The sequence below is a fragment of the Ursus maritimus genome, unplaced genomic scaffold, assembly GCF_017311325.1.
Source record: "Ursus maritimus isolate PB19 unplaced genomic scaffold, ASM1731132v1 scaffold_10, whole genome shotgun sequence".
Classification (NCBI taxonomy): domain Eukaryota; kingdom Metazoa; phylum Chordata; class Mammalia; order Carnivora; family Ursidae; genus Ursus; species Ursus maritimus.
The window spans coordinates 2,366,052-2,386,560 of NW_024423344.1; the positions used below are offsets into that span (position 1 = coordinate 2,366,052).

The 20,509-nt window shown below is 41.4% G+C and overlaps 1 protein-coding gene across 1 annotated transcript in view; it reads right to left on the reverse strand.

The window, feature by feature from the left end:
* The window catches only part of CRYL1 (crystallin lambda 1), a 157,178-nt gene extending 137,446 nt beyond the window's left edge, over positions 1–19,732 (reverse strand). Inside the window, exon 1 of the mRNA XM_040621238.1 lies at positions 19,588–19,732. Coding sequence (XP_040477172.1) covers positions 19,588–19,628 — 41 coding nt within the window. The 5' untranslated portion in view covers positions 19,629–19,732. The remainder of the gene's footprint in view (positions 1–19,587) is intronic.
* Between the last annotated feature and the right edge of the window lie 777 nt (positions 19,733–20,509).

The window sequence follows — 20,509 nt, forward strand, 5'->3', positions numbered from 1 at the left end:
TGCTTACATGGGTATTGCTGATTTTGGCTTCTTTGACCTCGAGTGTGACAGAGAGTGGATAATAGAAGGTTTTTTTTAGGAGGCAAGATAAGATAATAGAAGGTTTTAGAGGAAAGACGGTCGACTTCTGTTTTAAAAGGTTCTGCTGTATGAGAGATGGTGTGGACTCCTGGGAAACAAAACTGAGGCCTAGAGGAGGGGCGTGAAGATTGGGATAGGCTGAAGAGGAGAGTTATGAGGCACATATTGTATGGTGCACCTGGTATTAGATTTGGAAATATCAGAATCATGGGAACATTACCTAAAATTATTGAGGAGATACTGTATGTAGGATTTAACATAACATAATAAAAGTTATTATTAAAAAGGAAAAGAAAAGAAAAGAAAAGGTTCTGGGTTGCTATAATAATAATACTTATCAGCAAATTGTGTTTCCAGCGTTTATTAAGTGTTCAACTCTTACAGCCTTCAGTCAGACCAGGGCGAGATCTGGAAGCTGGCACTTGTGTCCTCAGCCCAGTGTAAGCCTGATGAACCCTTCCCTCTCCTCTCTGCTCCCTGCCCTCCACTGCACTTGCACAAGTGTGCTTCTCTAAAAATAAGTTGGCGCACCAAAGCACCAGCGCCTTCAAAGAATATAATTGAAGACAGGGCAAAGATGGAAGCAAACAGACCAGCTGGCTGATAGTCGGCAGCTCACCGTATACATAGCTGGAAGGGTATGGCAGCTTGAGGGTGATGCACGGCCGGCTGAGTTTCGAACACGCAGGATTTTTTCAGGATGCGATGTATCGGCGCAAGGAGAAGCAGCTGGTGCCGGGCAAGGGCGCTTATGGAAAAAGCAGCGAATCGCCAGCACGATACCACCAATAGCGCTGTTATAGGACAGGAGGCCATTGAACTTGATGGCGACCATAACCCAGCAGATTCGTATAAAAAGATTAAAGTACAAGAGAGATGCTTTTAAGCTGGAAAAGATGTCCAATCGATACATCAAACAACCAGACAGAGAAGTCTTCAAAGTCAGGCAGCACCGGGTTGAGGCTGGCGAATCGGGGATTACTGTACGCTGGCACATAGAGGCAAAGCTATGAAATCCAGATGAGATCACCAAGGAAAGTGTACAATAATAAAGCCAAAGACGAGCCTGGAACACTCCTCCAAATCACAGTAGTTGCCAAGGATGGGGGATGGCTGGAAAGTTCTCCTGGTGATGCAGGTGTCAGGTGCTAAAGGAATCTCAACGAGAAGAGGATGTAAACGTGGCTCAAAAACTGGAGAACCATCTTCAGCCAGAAGCTTAAAGCGCTGATGAAACAAAGTGGCGGCGTAGGGACAAAGAGCAGTTCTCGGATGAGGACGGTGTAGGAAAAGCTGTTCTGGGGCAAGAAAAATTAGCTTAGATCTAACGTAATTAGTTGGAAAGGAAGGACAGGAAGTGAAATTACATAATGATTTCACATTATGGCATATTCAGCAAAAATCAATTAGAAATTCCTTGCCAAGGAATGAAATGATCCTTGTTCTTCAGAACAAATAAATCCCAAAGAGCACCAAAGAGAGAACAGAAAGAGGAGAGTAATGCAGTAGAGATGCAGATGTGGTGCCCAAGGAGATTGAAGTCAAACATACCAACTCAAATATAATATGTGGGTCTTTACTTGACCCTGAATCAATCGAACCGCTAGCGAAAAACCCATCATGAAGTTAATCAGGGAATTCTCGGAATATTGATGGGATCTTTAAAGATATTATTTAATATTACAATTTTGTTAATGGTTATGCGTGATGATTGCATTAGTTACATTATTTTTAAAATACAGTTAACCCTGGGGGCCCGGGTAGCGCAGTCGCAAGCCGTCTGCCTTCGGCTCAGGCGTGATCCTGGCATTCCGGGAACTAGGTCCTGGCCAGAATGCCTCTCCATGGGAGCCTGCCCTTCTCCAAAGTAATTTCCCACAAAATTTCTTGGTTGTCTCTGTCACATAAATAAATACAAAATCTTAAAAAATATAGTTAATCCTGAAAACATGTGTTTAACTGTACATGTCACTTTATATGGTATTTTTATAGTATGTACTTTTAAATAGATTTTCTTCCTTGTATTTTCTTTAAGAAGATTTTCTTCATTTCACCAAGAACATTTGGGAGCCAATATATGGAATATATGTATGAGTTAATTTGTTGATAGACAATAAGGCTTCCAGTCACTGTAGGCTGTTAGTAACTAAGTTTCGTTGTGTCGTTATATGGATTTTCAACTCCATGGTTCAGCAACTCTAACCTCTAGTTCAAGAATAACTAGGTCCTGTCTTTTAGGTATATACGTGTTGACATATCTGGATTTGTTTCAAATTGAATCCACACAGAAGGAACATGTACTGAAAGTAGATTAGCCTCTGTTGGGTAACTGTTAAACTAGTGGGGTACTTAAGTTTTGATTGTACTATTCTCTTCACAACTTATCATTATATTTTGAAATCTTTTCATATTATAAAAAGAATATGAATAAAGAAAAGGTGCTAGGAAAAGCAATATAGGATGGAATTGTATTTTGAGGTTCGAAAAGAGGTGCTACGGAAGGAGAAATGAGGTTTAGGGGATGGACACCAGGCTGAGAAATAACTGTATTTAGACCCTTTATGACCTATGATTCCCTGAGACAACACAGCACTCTCGTCCCTGAGGCTCCCACCTAATTTCATTTTGATATGTTAGTCACCATTATGGAAAAGTATTTTTAGTTTTTGATTTAAATTATAAGCTTCCTGCTTGATAATACCCAGGTCTATGCTATGACATGCCCCCTTTATTACACATCACCAGCCTATCCTATCCCCCACCTCTCCCTCTGAAGCCCTCAGTTTGTTTCCAAGAGTCCACAGACTCTTTGCCATGGCGTCCATTCTCTGTTACCCCCCTTCATTCTCCCTTCCTTCTCCCCACCGATCTTCCTGCTATTTTTTTATGTTCACTGTTCGCGATGAAACCATATGATGGAACTGTCCTCTTCATTTGATCTCTGGTCACTACATAGCCTTCGCTTCCTGCACCTATTTCTACTGCCGAATACATCCTGAGGATAGAGGCGCATATTCTTTATTGGTAAACAGTAGCCAAGTCAATGGTTCTTTGTCCGGAACATACTCATCGAACCTGCAGGTAGCCACCTGAACCCCACATCTCTCGTGGGACTCAGGGCAAAGGAACAAAATTGTATTCCATTGTATGATATAATCATGATTCTCTTAATCCAGCTCATTCTGCTGATGCGATCTCCGCTCCTTCCACGATGCGGAGCTATTGTGATTAATGCCTTGCTCTGCCACCACAGTGCTTCTCTCGTCTGCTTGTTGATTTCGTTATACTACAAAGCTGCACGCCCATGTGTACATGGTACGGGTACTGGTACGTGCAAAACAGACACAGGGATCGGCTGTAATAATGGAGAACCTTATATGGATCTCGCCTTTCTGGGGGCAACTGACCTGACAAAAACAGGAAACATCCAGTGAAAAGAAAGTTCTTTAATAAAAAGCAAAGCGGAAAACATTGGACAGCTATATGTTGTAATAAAACTCTCACCACTTCTCACCATATAATAAAGATAAACTCCAATGATGTTATCTCAATGTGAGATAGGAATCCATCAAATCTCAGAGGAGAACATAGGCTGCAAACTTTTGATATCGCCACAGCAACTTTCACACACAACTTCAAAAAAGAAACAAAAGAAAAAATGAACTCCGTGGACTTCATCAAGATAAAAACCTTCTTCTGTAGCTATAAATGTCAAAAAACGGGAGATAGTGGAAAGTCACTTGATTTTGGGGTAAAGATAGAGCTGGAAATGGATAAGTATAGATAAAAGACTTGGTATCCAAGATCTACAAAGAACTTCTCAAACTCTGAAGGTATGTAAGAAACAGATAAACAAATCAAAAATGGGCAAGAGAAGATATAGAATTATGATACTTTTCAATAAAGCATATGTATAAATATTAATAAGTACATGGAAAAAATAAATCAAAATTATTGGTCATCAGGAATTTTCAAATCAAAACCAGACTAGATATTTCACCTTACGCAGTGAGAATGGACAAAATTGATAGGCAGGAAACAATTTTTTTGGAGAGGATGCTGGAGAAAGGGGATTAATCCTCCTGCACACAGTTGGTGGAATGCGTTGGAAAGCACGCTTGGAAAATAGTGTGGAGAATCCCTAAAAGTTGGAAAAATTGAGCTACTCCTATGACTAGTGGCTTCTGTACTGGCGGGTATTGGTCCAAAGATGTAGGATTTAGCGGAGAGAAAGCGCCATGGCGCACCCCATAAACATAAAGCATAGACATTCCACAATAATAACTATGGAAGGAGCCGGTATGCCTTCAACAGATGATCGATTAAGAAGATGGTCCAGGTTCAAAGAAAGCACAGCTACCGCTTCGCTGGTTTCAGGCGATCCCCGCCATTTTAGATCTATAGCCCAATATCAGGCTCTTCTTGAAGGAGAGCTCTGAGCTTTTCCTCTCCCACTCTGCTTGTGTTCCTCTCGCTTGGCTGAAGCCTCGGCCTCGTCTACTAGCCAAAATAAAAATTCTTAAAAAAAAAAAAGAAGATGTGGTCCATATATACAATGGAATATTACTCAGCCATCAAAAAGAACGATTTCTCAACATTTGCTGCAACATGGACGGGACTGGAGGAGATAATGCTAAGCGAAATAAGTCAAGCAGAGAACAACAATTATCATATGGTTTCACTCATTTATGGAACATAAGAAGCAGGAAGATGGGTAGGAGAAGAAAGGGAAGAAGAAGGGGGGGTAAACAGAAGGGGGAATGAAGCATGAGAGACTATGGACTCTGAAAAACAAACTGAGGGCTTCAAAGGGGAGGGGAGTGGGGGACTGGGATAGGCTGGTGATGGGTATTAAGGAGGGCACATATTGCATGGCGTACTGGGTGTTATACACAAGTATTGAATCAAGGAACTTTACATCAAAAACTAGGGATGTATTGTATGGTGACTAACATAATATAATAAAAAAATATATTATTTAAAAAAAAAAAGAAAGTTCTCTGTCTCTGACCCATGATTCTCCAATTCTCCACCAGCATTCAGGAAATGGTAATAAGCTAAATTATTAGCTTGCAAGTAGACTGGACATTCAGCAGGCCAGGCTTGTCTCAGGTGTGATGTTATTTCATTGAGTAACTACATGCTGATTTGAGAAGGGGGTGGTGGTGGCTAGAATAGCAGTCAAAAGATGGACTCCAAGAAGTATTATCCCCACTCCGTCTCTCCTCCCCCTACCTCTCCTAATTCAGCTAATCTATCGTTCAGGCTCTGAATACAGAAAGCACTCCATACAGTTAAATGCTTCCACTTCTGTCAGGCGTGGGCCCAAGCAACTGAAGAGAAGAGCTTAGCATGCCTCCTATTGACCTGAAAATCCTGTTAATGCCACAGAAGTGCTATCCAAGCTTCAAAGCCCTCACACAATGCTCACTTGAACTAAGCCTCTAATACATACAAGGGGTTATTGAGAGGGGCTACTATCTTGTTACAAGGTTTCTCATGTGAAGTCATTTGTTGGAAAAACGGAATGAAAACAACTAAAACACCTCTACTCAATTTTGGAAGAGGAAGCAGGATTATACAGAATGTTTTATTCCATATTCTTCTGCAATATTAAAATCTTTTACAATTAATATAAAATTTACACATTATGTATACATAAGTTATTAAACTCTCAATGCTCTAGACCTGCACTGTCCAATATCGCAGACTCTAGCCACATGCTATATAAACTAATTAAAATTAATAAATTTTAAAAATCATCAATAGTACTAGACACGTCTCAAGTATTCAATAGCCACCTGTGACAGTGGCCACCAACTTGAACAGCAAAGGCATAAATAGAACATTTTCCTCTTTGCATAAAGATCTATTGACAGAGCTGTTCTAGACTATATGAGGGGGAAAAAACCCTATAGACCACAAGCCAGAGTCTGAAAGAGACAGCCCCTGCCTGAAGACTTCTTTCTCGTCCTCAGACACCCACTCACCCCCCACACACACTCCAGAGCCGCACGCAAGCCAGGAAGTTAAAAGGCCAATTAACATTCATTCAGGTCATCCCAAATGACCAGTCATTGACTCTAAATATTTTTCTCCCACTGCCAGTATCATAATGTTTGACATATATGGTGATTTATTTAACCCCATAAGACAGCCTAACTCTAGAATGGATACTTTCACAGCGGGGTTTACAGTGGTGTGTCCCCTCTATGTTAATCATCAAACTGTGTACGTAGGATTTCTGTACTTTGCTGTATGTATGACATAATTCATAAAAATATTTTTCAAAAAGAGATTTCTTTTCCTTTCCACTTTGTGGTTTCAGAAACTACCACACCTCTCCAAAATGACTCATATCTCCTCTATCCATGTAAAAGCTTTCGCCCACATGCTGGTCAGGCTCCAGAGCCTGTCAAGCTGACTCCCTCAGGGGTGAGAGCTCCACAGGGCCTCCAAAGCAGCCTTAGCAGCAGACCCCCATCAGTAAGTCCCCCCACATCTTGTGCCCACCACACAATGAAACAGAGAGGATAGGCGCAAAAGAAAAGGACCTTAAGTGCCAGGCACAGGTAAGGCTCACAGGCCATACAAGGTAGAAGGGTGAGAGGCTTCAGCTAGCCTTTTTATAAAAGCCCAAAGTACTGTCGCTGCTTTTACAGAAAAGACTTTCCACAAAGGAGAACACAATAGATGCATCTCATTAAGTAAACCTCCTCCCACAACTTGACTTGCCTTTTCAAAACATGGGTAAGTGCCTCTCAAATGAGTCTGCACTGCAAGGGGAGGCATAACAAAGGGGGAGAAGAAAGCTTTCTGAAGATAGGCTTTCTTGATTCACAAAGGTTACATCATTGCTTAAACCTGCATTGTCCAGTGTAGCAGCCACTTGATAGCCACATGGCACTATTCAGCACTTGAAAAGTGACTAATGTGAAGTGAAATGTACTGCAAGTGTAAAAAACACACTGGGTTTTAAAGACTATGCCCCCCAAAAAGAATGTAAACTGTTTCATTAGTAATATTTTACATAAATTACTTGTTGAAATCATAACACTTAACATACTGAAATTAATTTCACTTTTTTTTAAAGATTTTATTTATTTATTTGAGAGAAGAGAGAGAAAGCATGATGGAGGACGGTCAGAGGGAGACGGCGTAGCAGACTCCCTGTGGAGCGGTGAACCCAATGATGCAGGGCTCCATTCGAGGCTCCTGAGATCATGACGTGAGCAGAAGGCAGAGACTTAACCAACTGAGCCACCAGGTGCCCCTAATTTCACCTTTTTTAAAATTAGTACAAAATTTAATTACATATGTGATTTGCACTAGTGGCTCACATTATGCTTTTTTTTTTTTTAAGATTTTATTTATTTATTGGACAGAGACACAGCGAGAGAGGGAACACCAGCAGGGGGAGTGGGAGAGAAAGAAACAGGCTTCCCGCTGAGCAGGGAGGCTGATGTGGGGCTTGATCCCAGGACCCTGGGATTATGACCTGAGCCGAAGGCAGACACTTAACGACTGAGCCACCCAGGCGCCCCATCACATTATGTTTCTAACAGGCAGCAACAACTGTTATCATGATTCAATCATTTATCTTGGTTGTTTTCACCTAGTTCCACCCCCAACTATGCCAGTATGCTGCGATCATATAGGAGTCAGTCACACATCCGCGAGAACTGTAGTTCATCTACAAATGCAGTTGGGGGGTGGGGTGACATTCACTCGACAGCAGTTTTCAACCTTTCTGTCAAAGACATTTCTACAAAATCCAAGCCACAATGGTCCTCATGTTTGAATAGCTGGTTGCCAAATAAATTAACTGATCTTAATAACTTTTTTTATGACCAAAAAATCAACGTAAGACAAATGTCCAAAAAGAAATAATATTTATAACATATAAACATACAAAAATTCCTATAAAACCAGAAATAAAAGATGAATACACCAAACACAAGAGGGGGGGGGACCTCTATAAAGTATGTGAACAAACTAACTTGAAAATATATTCTACTGCCTTACTCTAATGAAAGCAAATAAAATATATATCCAAACGGCAGAGATTAAACAAACTGACAATGCCTAGTGTTGGTGAGGTTACGGGCAAACGGGCACTCACAAACCACTGAGGGGAATAAAAGTGGTGTAAAATATCTGAAGGCAGTCTCACAGCCTGTATCAAAATTAAGTATTTCTAATATTTGACCTGGGAATTTTACTTCCAGAATTGACCCTAGGTTAGGTTAATAACACACAGACACTCATTTACAGTAGAATTTATATTAGCAAAAATGTAAAAACTAACCCTGTAACATTTAGCATTAATTAAATTACACACAGAGCAAATAGAGCAAATTTTAACAATTATTAAATAGAAAAGTAGATATGAGGACATTCTTTTTTCCATAATTTCTACTTTTCTGTGTATTTGAGAATTTTTTTAAAAATCTGGGAAAAATTAGTTATATTCCATACAACAGGCATTAAAGACAAAGTGGATTTCTTCTTATTATAATAGTTTCACAATCTGTATTGTCCATAGTCCTCTAGAGGAGGGACCAAGAGAAATAAGCCAACTTCTGGGAAGCCGCTGGTATCCCTTCCCCCTCACACATAGTCATTCATGACCGGACATGACATGGACATCTGACCCAAACCACCCAATCAACTGGCTTATCAGTACCCTACTATACCTGTAGCCTGGCTTGCACAGGCCAATCAGATTTCCTCTCCTGAGAACTGGACCTAAAATGTAGAACTATAAGTCAGTAATAGGCACTGGAGTTGAAAGATTATAATGCTGGAGTTGGCAGCAATGTGCAAGACAAAGAAGCAAAGGAGAGAGGAAAAGTGAGCAAGTGGAGGCAGGGGGAATTTATGGCGCAGACTAATATAAACAGGTACAAAGATCAAACTGCACAGCCCCAGAATGAAAGTTCTGGCAGCTTTGTTGTTCCCAGTACTACTTTACCTTGGGCCCAAATACAATTAGCTTCCTGCCCTTAAAGCCCATGACATCTTATTAACTTTTTCTGAACCCCTAGATACCTGGGGACCATATAACGGGTACCTAAAATTCTAACTATTCTGATATGCTTTAAAGTTTCTCAATTCATAAATCTGAATTAGTACCTCAAAAAGCTACTGCAGGTGAAAGGGCACCTGGGTGGCTCAGTTGGTTAAGTGTCTGCCTTCAGCTCAGGTCATGATACCAGGGTCCTGGGATCAAGACCCCTGTCGAGCTCATGTGGAGTCCCGTGTGGGGCTCCCTGCTGAGTGGGAGTCCACTTGTCCCTCTCAGCCCCTCTCCCTGCCCCCACTGGTGCTCACTTGCTCTCTCTCGTGTTCTGTCTCAAATAAATAAATAAAATCTTTTTTTTTTTTTTAAGCTACTGCAGGTGAACATTTATTCTGTTACATAGCAGCAAAGCAGCAGGGGAGAAAAGTTAAGTAATAAAATTGGTTCGATTCTGGGGCAGTTGGGTAGCTCAGTCAGTTAAGAATCTAACTTCTGCTCAGGTCATGATCTCAGAGTTCCAGAATGGAGTCCCACAACTGGCTCCCCACTCAGGGGTGAATCTGCCCCCCCATGCTCTTTCTGTCTCTCTCTCTCAAATAAATAAATAAAACCTTTTCTAAAATAATGCTTCAATTCTAATTTTATCATTAATGGCACTTAGTTTTGAAAAAAATCCATACTAGATACTTTTTAAATTGTCTTTCCATTCTACAGTTACTTATTTACTGGGCAAAAGATGAAGTAAAACTGTTCCTACACTATTAATCTAAGTTGGCTATGAAATATTTGCCAGTAAGAGCTATTAAATATTTCCTAGGAAGGGCACATTTAGTGTTTGAGCTGCTAAGAAGCAACGGGAGCATGGTAGGGTTTGCTCTCTGTGTGTCTGTGTATATAGCCATATGCCTGTGTGTTTAAATGCAAAAATCAGCAGAGTAATACCTAAGGTAGCATTCCAAAAAAAAAAATTCAAGCCTCAGAAAGTTTCTTATAAAAAATGTACATAAGTCACCCCAAAGTAAAATTCTGGAATTAAAAAATTAAGACTAGCTTAAGGGATGCATTACCTGAAATAAAATAACATTCTACCAGACAGAGTTCAAGATGGCAACTTACAAGGATCCTGAACTCACCTCTTCCCAGGAACACAACACATCTACAGCTACACATGGAACAATTTCCTCTGAAAAGGACCCAAAAGCCACCTGAACACCTCCTCCCGACAAAAGATAAAAGGGCCACATCAAGTGGGATAGGAGAGGGAGAGACACAGTCTCGCAAGAAACCCCACCCAAGGCATGGTGACCCACAGACTCATCATAATACAGATCTTGTTCCCAAGGACCAAGGGATTTGTGCCCCCACATCAGACACCCCAACCCTACATCACTATACTAGAGAGACAAGCTCCCACCCGCCCAAAGTGTTTGGCCTCAAAAACCAAGGGGCTTACTTCCAGGAGAACGATAGCGCTATGTGGAACAAAAAAATCCACTCTTAAAGGGCTAATGCACAGACCCACAGACCTCAGGACCCAGCACAAAAGCAACAGTTGGAAAGGCACCTACCATATGCAAAGGAGACTCACCTATTATTAGTTTTAAATCAGCTGAGGAGAGGCAGAAATTTGTTGGGACTTTCTCTGAAGACAGAGGCACTAATGGTGCCATTTTTGTGTTCTCCTTCCGCCTTGCTGGTGCCAGCTTTGGCAAGGACCATTTTTGTACACCCCCCACCCCACCACCAGCCTCCTATCTCAGGTGGGAATGCCCTGCCCCACCTCCACAGCTTTGGCCTGCCCTGCCATTGCCAGCAGGCACACACAGCCCACCCAGGAGATGCCCCTGGCTCTGGTGGCCAGAGGGGATTGTGTTTCTGGACCCCATGGGTCTGAAACAGTCAGAGAGACACTCCCTGGCAGGCTACCACTCCCAGGGCACTGCGCAACAGAAGATGGAAACACATGTGGAAAGGCCTATTTTCTTGGTCTGGAGCTTCAGCCTGAAAGGCAGGCTATTATTATTACTTATCAATAATTACTTTAAATGTAAATGAACTAAATTCTCCAATCAAAAGAGTAGCTAAACAGATAAAAAAAAAGTAAGACCCATCTACATGCTGTCTACAACCGACGCACTTCAGATGTAAGGACACACAGACTGAAAGTGAAGGGATGGAAAGAAAAGATATTCCATGCAAATATAAACCAAAGCTGGGTAGCTATACTTATATCAGACAAAAGAGACTTTAAAACAAATACTGTAATAAAAGACAAAGTAGGGCATTACATAATGATAAAGGGGTCGACCCAATAAGAGGATAAGGAGAAATTGACAGCAACAATACAATAATAGCAGGATGCTTTAACATCCACTTACATCAATGGATAAATTATCCAAACAGAAAATCAATAATTCCACTTTTGGGTATTTGCCAGGGAAAACATTAACTTGTGAAGATATACGCACACCTATGTTTACTGCAGCATTATTTACAATAGCCAAGACATGGAAGCAACCTAAGCATCCATCAACAGACAAATGAATAAGGAAAATGCAGTACACACACACACACACACACACACACAATGGAGTATTACACAGCCATAAAATATATGAGATCGTGCCATTTGAGACAACATGTTTGGACCTACAGGATATTATGCTAAGTGAAATAAGTCAGACTGCGAAAGACAAATATCATATGATTCCACTCATAAATGGAATCTTAAAAAATGAGTAAATAAAAAGCAGAATCAAAGCTATACATACGGAGAACAAACTGATGGTTGCTGGGGGCAGGGGGACAAAATGGGTGAAGGGGAGAGGGAGACAGAAGCTTCCAATTATGGAATGAATAAGTCACAGGAAGAAAAAGCACAGCATAATGAATACAGTCAATAATATTGTAATAATGATATAATGGCACAGATGGTAACTCCACTTGTGGTGAACATAACATAATGTACAAACTTGTTAAATCACCTGAAACTAATGTAACATTGTGTGTCAACTACACTAACAAAAAAAAAGCTATATTACGAAAAGAAATTAAATCTAAACATGTTGCTGTTTTTTAATCAATTAATTAAAAATAAATTTAAAAATAAGAAAATAAGAAAATCGATATGGAAACATCAGTCTTAAAAAACACTTTCTACCAGGGGCATCTGGCTGGCTCAGTCAGTTAAGCATCTGACTCTTGATCTCAGCTCAGGTCTTGATCTCAGGTCATGAGTTCAAACCTCACACTGAATTCAAGCCCCTACTTAAAAACAAAACAAAACACTTTATACCAGATGAACTCATAGATATGTACAGAATATCCCATCCAGGGGCGCCTGGGTGGCACAGCGGTTAAGCGCCTGCCTTCGGCTCAGGGCGTGATCCCGGTGTTACGGGATCGAGCCCCACATCAGGCTCCTCCGCCATGAGCCTGCTTCTTCCTCTCCCACTGCCCCTGCTTGTGTTCCCTCTCTCGCTGGCTGTCTCTATCTCTGTCAAATAAATAAATAAAATCTTTAAAAAAAAAAAAAAAAAAGAATATCCCATCCAAAATCAGCAGAATACACATTCTTCTCTAGTGCACATGGAACATTCAGAATAGATCATATGTTAGTCCACAAAACAAGTCTCAATCAATTTAAGAACATTAAAATCATATCAAGCACCTTTACCAACAATAATGGTATGAAACTAGAAATCAATATAGAAAGACAACTGGAAAAATCACAAATATGTGAAGATAGTACAACATGCTACCGAACAACCAATGGGTCAAGAATAAGTCAAAGGAGGGGCGCCTGGGTGGCTCAGTTGGTTAAGCGTCTGCCTTCAGCTCAGGTCAGGATCCCAGAGTCCTGGGATGAAGCCCTCATCAGGCTCCCTGCTCAGCAGGAAGCCAGCTTCTCCCTCTCCCACCCCCCCTGCTTGTGTTCCCTCTCTTGCTGACTGTCAAATAAATAAATAAAATCTTAAATTAAAAAAAAAAGAATAAATCAAAGGAGAAATAAGAAAAAATACATGAAGACAAACTGAAACAGAAATACAACAGTCCCAATCTACAGACCGCAGCAAAAGCAGTTTTAAGAGGGAAGTTTATAGTGATACAGACCTACCTCAAGAAACAAGAAAAATCTCAAACAATCTAACTCTATGTTTAAAGGAACTAGAAAAAGAACAGACTACTCTACAAAATTAGTAGAAGGAAGGAAATAAAAACCAAAGCAGAAGTAAATAAAACAGAGACTAAAAAGACAGTAGAAAAGATCAATGAAACTAAGAGCTTGTTCTTTGAAAAGATAAACAAAATAGACAATCCTTAACCAAACTCACCAAAAACAGGGCAAGGGGGGAGGGGCGGGGAAAACCTCAAATAAGTAAAATCAGGAAAGAGGAACAGTTACAACAGATACCACAGAAATATAAAGGATCGTAAGAGACTACTGAAACAATTATATGCCAACAAACTGGACATCCTAGAAGAGATGGATAAATTCCTAGAAACAATCCTCCAAGACTAAATCATGAAGAAAAAGAAAATCTGAAAAGACCGATTACTAGCAAGGAGATTGAATCAGTCATTAAAAACCTCCCAACAAACCAAAGTCTAGGACCAAACTGGTGAATTCTACCAAATATTCAAACAAGATTTAAAACCAATCCTTCCCAAGCTCTTCCAAAAAATTCAAGAGGAGGGAATGCTCCCAAACTCATTTTACAAGGTCAACATTACCCTGATACCAAAGCCAGACAAGGACACTACAAAAAAAAAGAAGAAAAGGGGGAGAGAGAGAGAGAGAAAGAAAATTATAGGCCAATATCCCTGATGAACATAGATGCAAAAATCCTCAACAAAATATTAGCAAACCAAATTCAACAATACATTAAAAGGATCATACATCATGATCAAGTGGGATTATTCCAAGGATGCAAGAATGGTTCAATATTCACAAATCAATCAGTGTGTTACACCACATTAACAAAATGAAGGACAAAAATCATACGATCATCTCAACAGATACAGAAAAAGCATTTGACCAAATGCAACATCCATTAATGATAAAAACTCTCAGGGCACCTGGGTGGCTCAGATGGTTAAGCATCTGCCTTTGGCTCAGGTCATGATCCCAGGGTTCTGGGATCGAGCTCTGCATTGGGCTCCCTGCTCAGTGGGGAGCCTGCTTCTCCCTCTCCCTCTGCCACTCCCTCTGCTTGTCCTCTCTGGCTCTATCTCTCTGTCAAATAAATAAATAAAATCTTAAAAAAAAAAACTCTCAAAAAGTAGTATAGAGGAAACATACCTCAATACGATAAAGACCAATTATGACAAATGCACAACTAACAGCATACTCAACTGTGAAAAGCTGAAAGCTTTCCTCTAAGATCAGGAACAGGCAGGATAATTGAACAAGATCTTGAGTAAGATCAAGATCGTCGTTCACTCTCACTACCTTTATTCAGCATAGTATTGGAAGTCCTAGCCAGAGAAATTAGACAAGAAAAAGAAATAAAAGTTCTCCAAACTGGAAAGGAAGAAGTAAAACTCATTATTTGCAGATGACAAGACACAGTACATAGGAAACCCTAAAGATTCAACCAAAAAAGTGCTAGAATAAATGAATTCAGTAAAATTGCAGGATACAAAATCAATACACAGAAATTTATTGCATCTACACACTAATAACTACCAGAAGAGAAGTTTCTTTTTAAATCCCACTTACAACTGCATCAAAAAGAATAAAATACCTAGGAATAAACTTAACCAAGGTGGTGAACAACCTGTATACTTTAATGCACTTTAACAAAACTTTAAGATGCTAATGAAAGAAATTAAAGAATACACAAATGAATGGAAAGATATTCCATGCTCACGGATTGAAAGAATTAACATTGTTAAAATGTCCATACTACAGGGGCACCTGGGTAGCGCAGTCGTTAAGCGTCTGCCTTTGGCTCAGGGCGTGATCCTGGCGTTCCGGGATCGAGTCCCACATCAGGCTCCTGGGCTGGGAGCCTGCTTCTTCCTCTCCCTCTCCCCTGCTGTGTTCCCTCTCTCGCTGGCTGTCTCTCTGTCACATAAATAAATAAAATCTTTAAAAAAAAAAAATGTCCATACTACCCAAAACAATCTACAGATCCAATGCAATCCTATCAAATTCCCAATGGCATTTTTCACATAACTATAACAAATCTAAAAAAAGCTAAAGGGATCTTGAGAAAGAAGAACAAAGCTAGAGGTATCATATTCCCCTGTTTCAACCTATACTACAAAGCTATAGTAATCAAAACACTACAGTATTGGCATAAAAACAGACACACAGGTCAAGAGAACAGAATAGAGTACAGAAATAAACCCACACATATCTCATCAATTAATTTGACAAAGGAGGGCAAGAATATACAATTGGGAAAGGACAGTCTCTTCAATAGTGTTGGGAAAAATGGATAGCCACATGCAAGAGAATGAAAATGGACTGCTATCTCATACACACACAAAAATTATCTCAAAATAAATTAAAGACTTGAACTTAAGAACTGAAACTAAAAAATTCCTAGAAGAAAACATAGGTGGTAAGCTCCTGACATCTGTCCTAGCGATGTCTTTTTTTGGAGCTGACACCAAAGGCAAGGGAAATAAAAGCGAAAAAGAAACAAGTGGGACTATATCAAACTAAAAAGATTCTGCACAGCAAAGGAAACCACCAAGAAAATGACAAAACACCTACTGAATGCCAGAAGATATTTGCAAAGGATATATGCAATAAGTGGTTAATATCCAAATATACAAAGACCTACAACTCGATCACAAAAAACTCAATTAAAAATGGGCAGAGGATCTAAATATACATTTTTCCAAAGAAAACATACAAATGGCCAACAGACACATGAGAAGATGTTCAATATCACTATCAGGGAAATGCAAATTAAAATCACAATGATATAGCACCTTGCACCAGTCAGAATGGCTGAAATCAAAAACTCAAGAAACATCAAGCGTTGGCAAGGATGTGGAGAAAAGGGAACCTGTGTTGCACTGTTGGTAGAAATATAAATTGATACAGCCAGTATGGAAAAACTGTAGGGAGAGGACTCAAAAAATTAAAAATAGAAATACCATACAATTCAACTATTTCATGTTTGGTTATTTACCCAAAGAATACAAAAACACTAATTTAAAAAGATATATACACCCCTTTGTTTATTGAAGTATTACTTACAATAGCCAAGATGTGAAAACAACCTAAGTGTCCACCTATAAATGAATCAATAAAGAAGACATGGTACACACAGACACACACACACACACACACACACACACACACAATGGAATACTACTTAGCCATAAAAAGGAAGATCCTGCCATTTGTGACCACATGGACAGACCCTGAAGGTGAGACAAGCTGGACAAAGACAAACACCGTATGATTTCACTTATATGCGGAATCTAAAAAAACAAACTAAACTAAACTAATCTGAACTCACAGATACAGCGAACAGACTCATGGTTACCGGAGCAGAAGGGGATTCGAGTGGGCAAAACTGGTAAAGGGGCTCAGTTGTATAGTGACAAATGGTAACTAGATTTGTGGTGATCATTTTGCAGTGTACAAATGTCAAATTATAATGTTGTACACTAGAAACTTACATAATGTTATATACCAATTTTACCTCAATTAAAAAAAAAAAGGAAAAAAACCCAACATTCTAACAAGCCCTTCACATTGCATATCAGAAAAAAAACAATCTCTGTTATAAAGCCTCAAACATCTGTCTACTAGGACCAAGCATAAATGGATACACAGCCAGTAATAATAGTTTCTACCCTAAGGGGAAGGTCCTGGAATCAGAACTTTTCCCGAAGGAGAGGGGCCCCTGAGCTCAGTCCTAAAGAAGTGTGCTCAGTGAAAAGAGAGAGGCACAGGAGAACATGCGTACTTGAGGCCCCAGGAATATGACAATGTTGGCCTTCTTCCCAAGATTGGTTCCTATTTTAAAACAAGCTCAAGGCCTAAAATTTGGGTAAACACAATGCAGTATGTATATGAATACAGAATTCATATTTTAGTTATTCAGAAACACAGTATTATATAAAAGTAAGTTCCCCTGCAGACTTCTAGGGCTAACAGGAAAGCTTGAGAACACCACTCAAATACAACACCACTCAAATGCCTTCAGGAAACCCACTTTTACTCCCATTTTTTAAAGTTGCCATTACCATATTTTGTCTTTCTTTATGTTCCTACAGCCCTCAGATCCAAGAGGCTTTTGTCTTTCTTAATTCTTCAAAAACACACTCCTATTCTGTCAAGCCCACCATTCTGAAGGGACTTGCCCTTGATGCTCACAGGAAAGCTAAGTGGCCATGACGAAGAGTGTCCTTTACGGGGGCACCTGGGTGGCTCAGTCGGTTAAGAGGCTGCCTTTGGCTCAGGTCATGATCTCAGTGTCCTGGGAATGAGCCCCGTGTAGGGTTCCTTGCTCAGCAGGGAGCCTGCCGCTCCCCCTGCTCATGTTTTCTCTCTCTCTCTCTCTCAAATAAATAAAATCTTTATTTAAAACAAAAAAAGTGTCTTTTATGAAAAAAATCAATGGAAAAGAATTAAATAGGGACTGTATTTCTAGCAAGTACTTTTAAAGAGGGAATCTGGTAATTATTAGGAAAAGATGGAAAAACAATGGCCCAATATGTCCCTGAAATTGAAATAGGTGTATTGGTCCGTTGAAATCCAAGAATGAAACTTAAAACCAGGTTTTAAGGAATTAATTTACATTCTCCAGCCCCATTTTGTAAATGGATGTTCCCTGGAATCATCCATGGGACCAGAAGAGAGAGAAAGCAGAGAGACAGAAAGAAAGGGGAGGGGGAGGGGAGAGGAAGAGAGAGGAAAAGTGAGTAAGAGGAGAGAGGAGAAGGGAGAACAGAGAGGAAAGGGAGAGGAATGAAGGGAAGGAAAGCAGCAGTACTCCAGAAGCAGAGATGGGTGTTTCCTGAGGTGTGGAGGGTGTGGGATAGACAGGAAGGGCTTTCTATCCTGTGCCAATTTCTGTGGTCATTAAAGTTTGCCAGCCCTCATCTAATTCCTTATCAACCTCCCTCAAGGGAATCAGAAATAAACTGACTCACTAACAGCTCCTTCTTGCAAGACTGTACTCCTCATGAAAGAATCAGAGCCAAACAGGCATAGTCATTTCCAAACGCCACTTAACATTTATTAGGTAAAAGCAGAACACTCCAACACATGGTGTAAGATATACAAAACTCTAGCCCTTGACCCTGGACAACTAAAATGCAAGTCACTCTACCCAGTACAAAGTACATTTTCAAAATATATTTTTATATTCCTTCACCAGGCAGCCACACACATCCACATGCCTGTAAAGGTCAAAGGCTCAGTTAACTGCACTGTTCTCTGACCAAAAGGAAGCTGACAAAAGCATCCTGATGCCTTCTTTCAATAGGTTCAAAGGAAAAATCCTGACACTGGAATTGTCGCTGGGGGCAGGTCAGGTAGGCCAACACCTCAATGGCCTAAAGAGACACAAAGTCACCCCCAAAAAGTGCTTCTAACTATAAATAGCAAGTATTAACATGCCTATAGATTGCTATGATAGCCTGTCAGTGCAAAGGTACGCATAAATGCCTTTTTAAAAAGAAAGAAAATAGCAAAGTTGTAAAAGAACAGATGGGGGCACAAACCGGAAAAATCTGGATGTAATTTAGTCTGTTAAACTGACACACCCTAGCAAACTCTGGGCTCCAGCGTTGCCCTCTGGAAACAGCGCTTTCTCCACGAATCAGGAATGAATTAGGATGGCCCGTGTGTCCTCCAAGCACCTGTTGCCGCCCAGAGACACCCCTGGGGACAAGAACACGCACATCTTTACGCCCTGCAGGCAGAATCCTGTCCACGGATGTACAACGGATCTCGTTACTAGGGTAGTGCCATCTCGGCCACTTACTGACTGTGACCAGAGGCAAACTGCTTAATCTCAGTTTTCTCATCCATAAAGTGGAAATAGTTAAGAATACAGTTCTGCAGAAGCTTTGCCAGACCTCATTTCGCCTAACGCCTAGCACGTCTGTTTGTATTTGCCAGGAGGCCTGGCATCACTCAACTAATTCCACAAACCGCATTTCCACCGCAGCCTGCGCTGTCAGCTTTCTGAACCTTGCTAGTAAGTCGGCACGAAGTGAAACAAAACCGCACTCTACAGTGTGTTTGAACCTGCAAAGCCATGCCGCTACCGGGCGCTCCTACAGGCCTGGCCACTTTCATAGACGGTTGCAAGGGCGCACAGAACCCTCGAGGGTTGGAGGCTGGCGTTCCGCCATGCCGTTTCCACGTCTGGAAGCTGACAGCGACCTGGGCGCCCGAGCCGAGGCGGCGACGCACGGGCCCCACACCGAGGAGCACCGCGGGCCCGGGTTTCCCCCAGCGCCGCAGCAAGAACGCGGCGGGTCGGTGGGTCGGGGCCGTTTACCTGCCAATGAGCACCACCTCGCCGGCCGCTGGGGACGCCATGGCGCGACGTCTAGCTGGCCCGGGAGCCGCACCACAAGTGCGGAGAGCTGTGGGCGACAGAGCTCTCAGGCGCCGCGCGCTGCGCCAGAGACCCGCGCCGGGCGGGGCGTGACTCGCGCCCATTGGCTTGCACCCGAGCTAGGGGCGGGCCAGCGGGCCGGGATAGGCTCCGGGAGGGCCGGGGGGAGGGCCCGCCGCCTCGGTCCCCATTGGGTGCGTGGCAGGCGGAGCCTCCACCCGGACACCCAGGCGCAGACCCGGAGCATAGGGGCGTAGGCGGGGCTGGCCGGCGAGAGGACCGGCTGGGGGCAACAGTGGGTGGAAAGTGCGAAGACCCAACCCTTCGGACTTCAGCAATTCATTTTTTCATATTTTAGTTTCCAACTGTGCACCCTAAAATCAGTATACATAGGAGCGGCACCACCAGGCTGGCACAAGGCTTGACCGCTAAAGGACCCCAAAGCAACTAGCAGTAGAATTTCCTCTTTGAAAATGTTACCATCTCTTCAAAACATTCTTGTTCAGGCCTTTATACTGAGGGTGGTTATTTCTGAATTTACACTCATAATTCGTTTCCGGAAAGATCCTCGCTGCTTTTCTCCACAGATGAGAACTGAGACCTAGGAACTTTGGGAAAGTAGGAAAGGAAAGCTCCAAATGTTTTTATCTGTGAAAGTGGAAGATGTGTTTGATCCCACTATGCTGTGCTAAGGGGACAGTGAGGAATGGGAGTTATTTGAGCTGTATTTCCTCCTTCAAGAGGCAGAGTTGGTTTATGTATGACAGAAAGGAAATGTCCAGGGACAAACAAACAGACCAAGAGGAAAGAGCATCATACATCTCATGACAGCTTGTGTCCACACAGCACAAGCTGAAGGGAA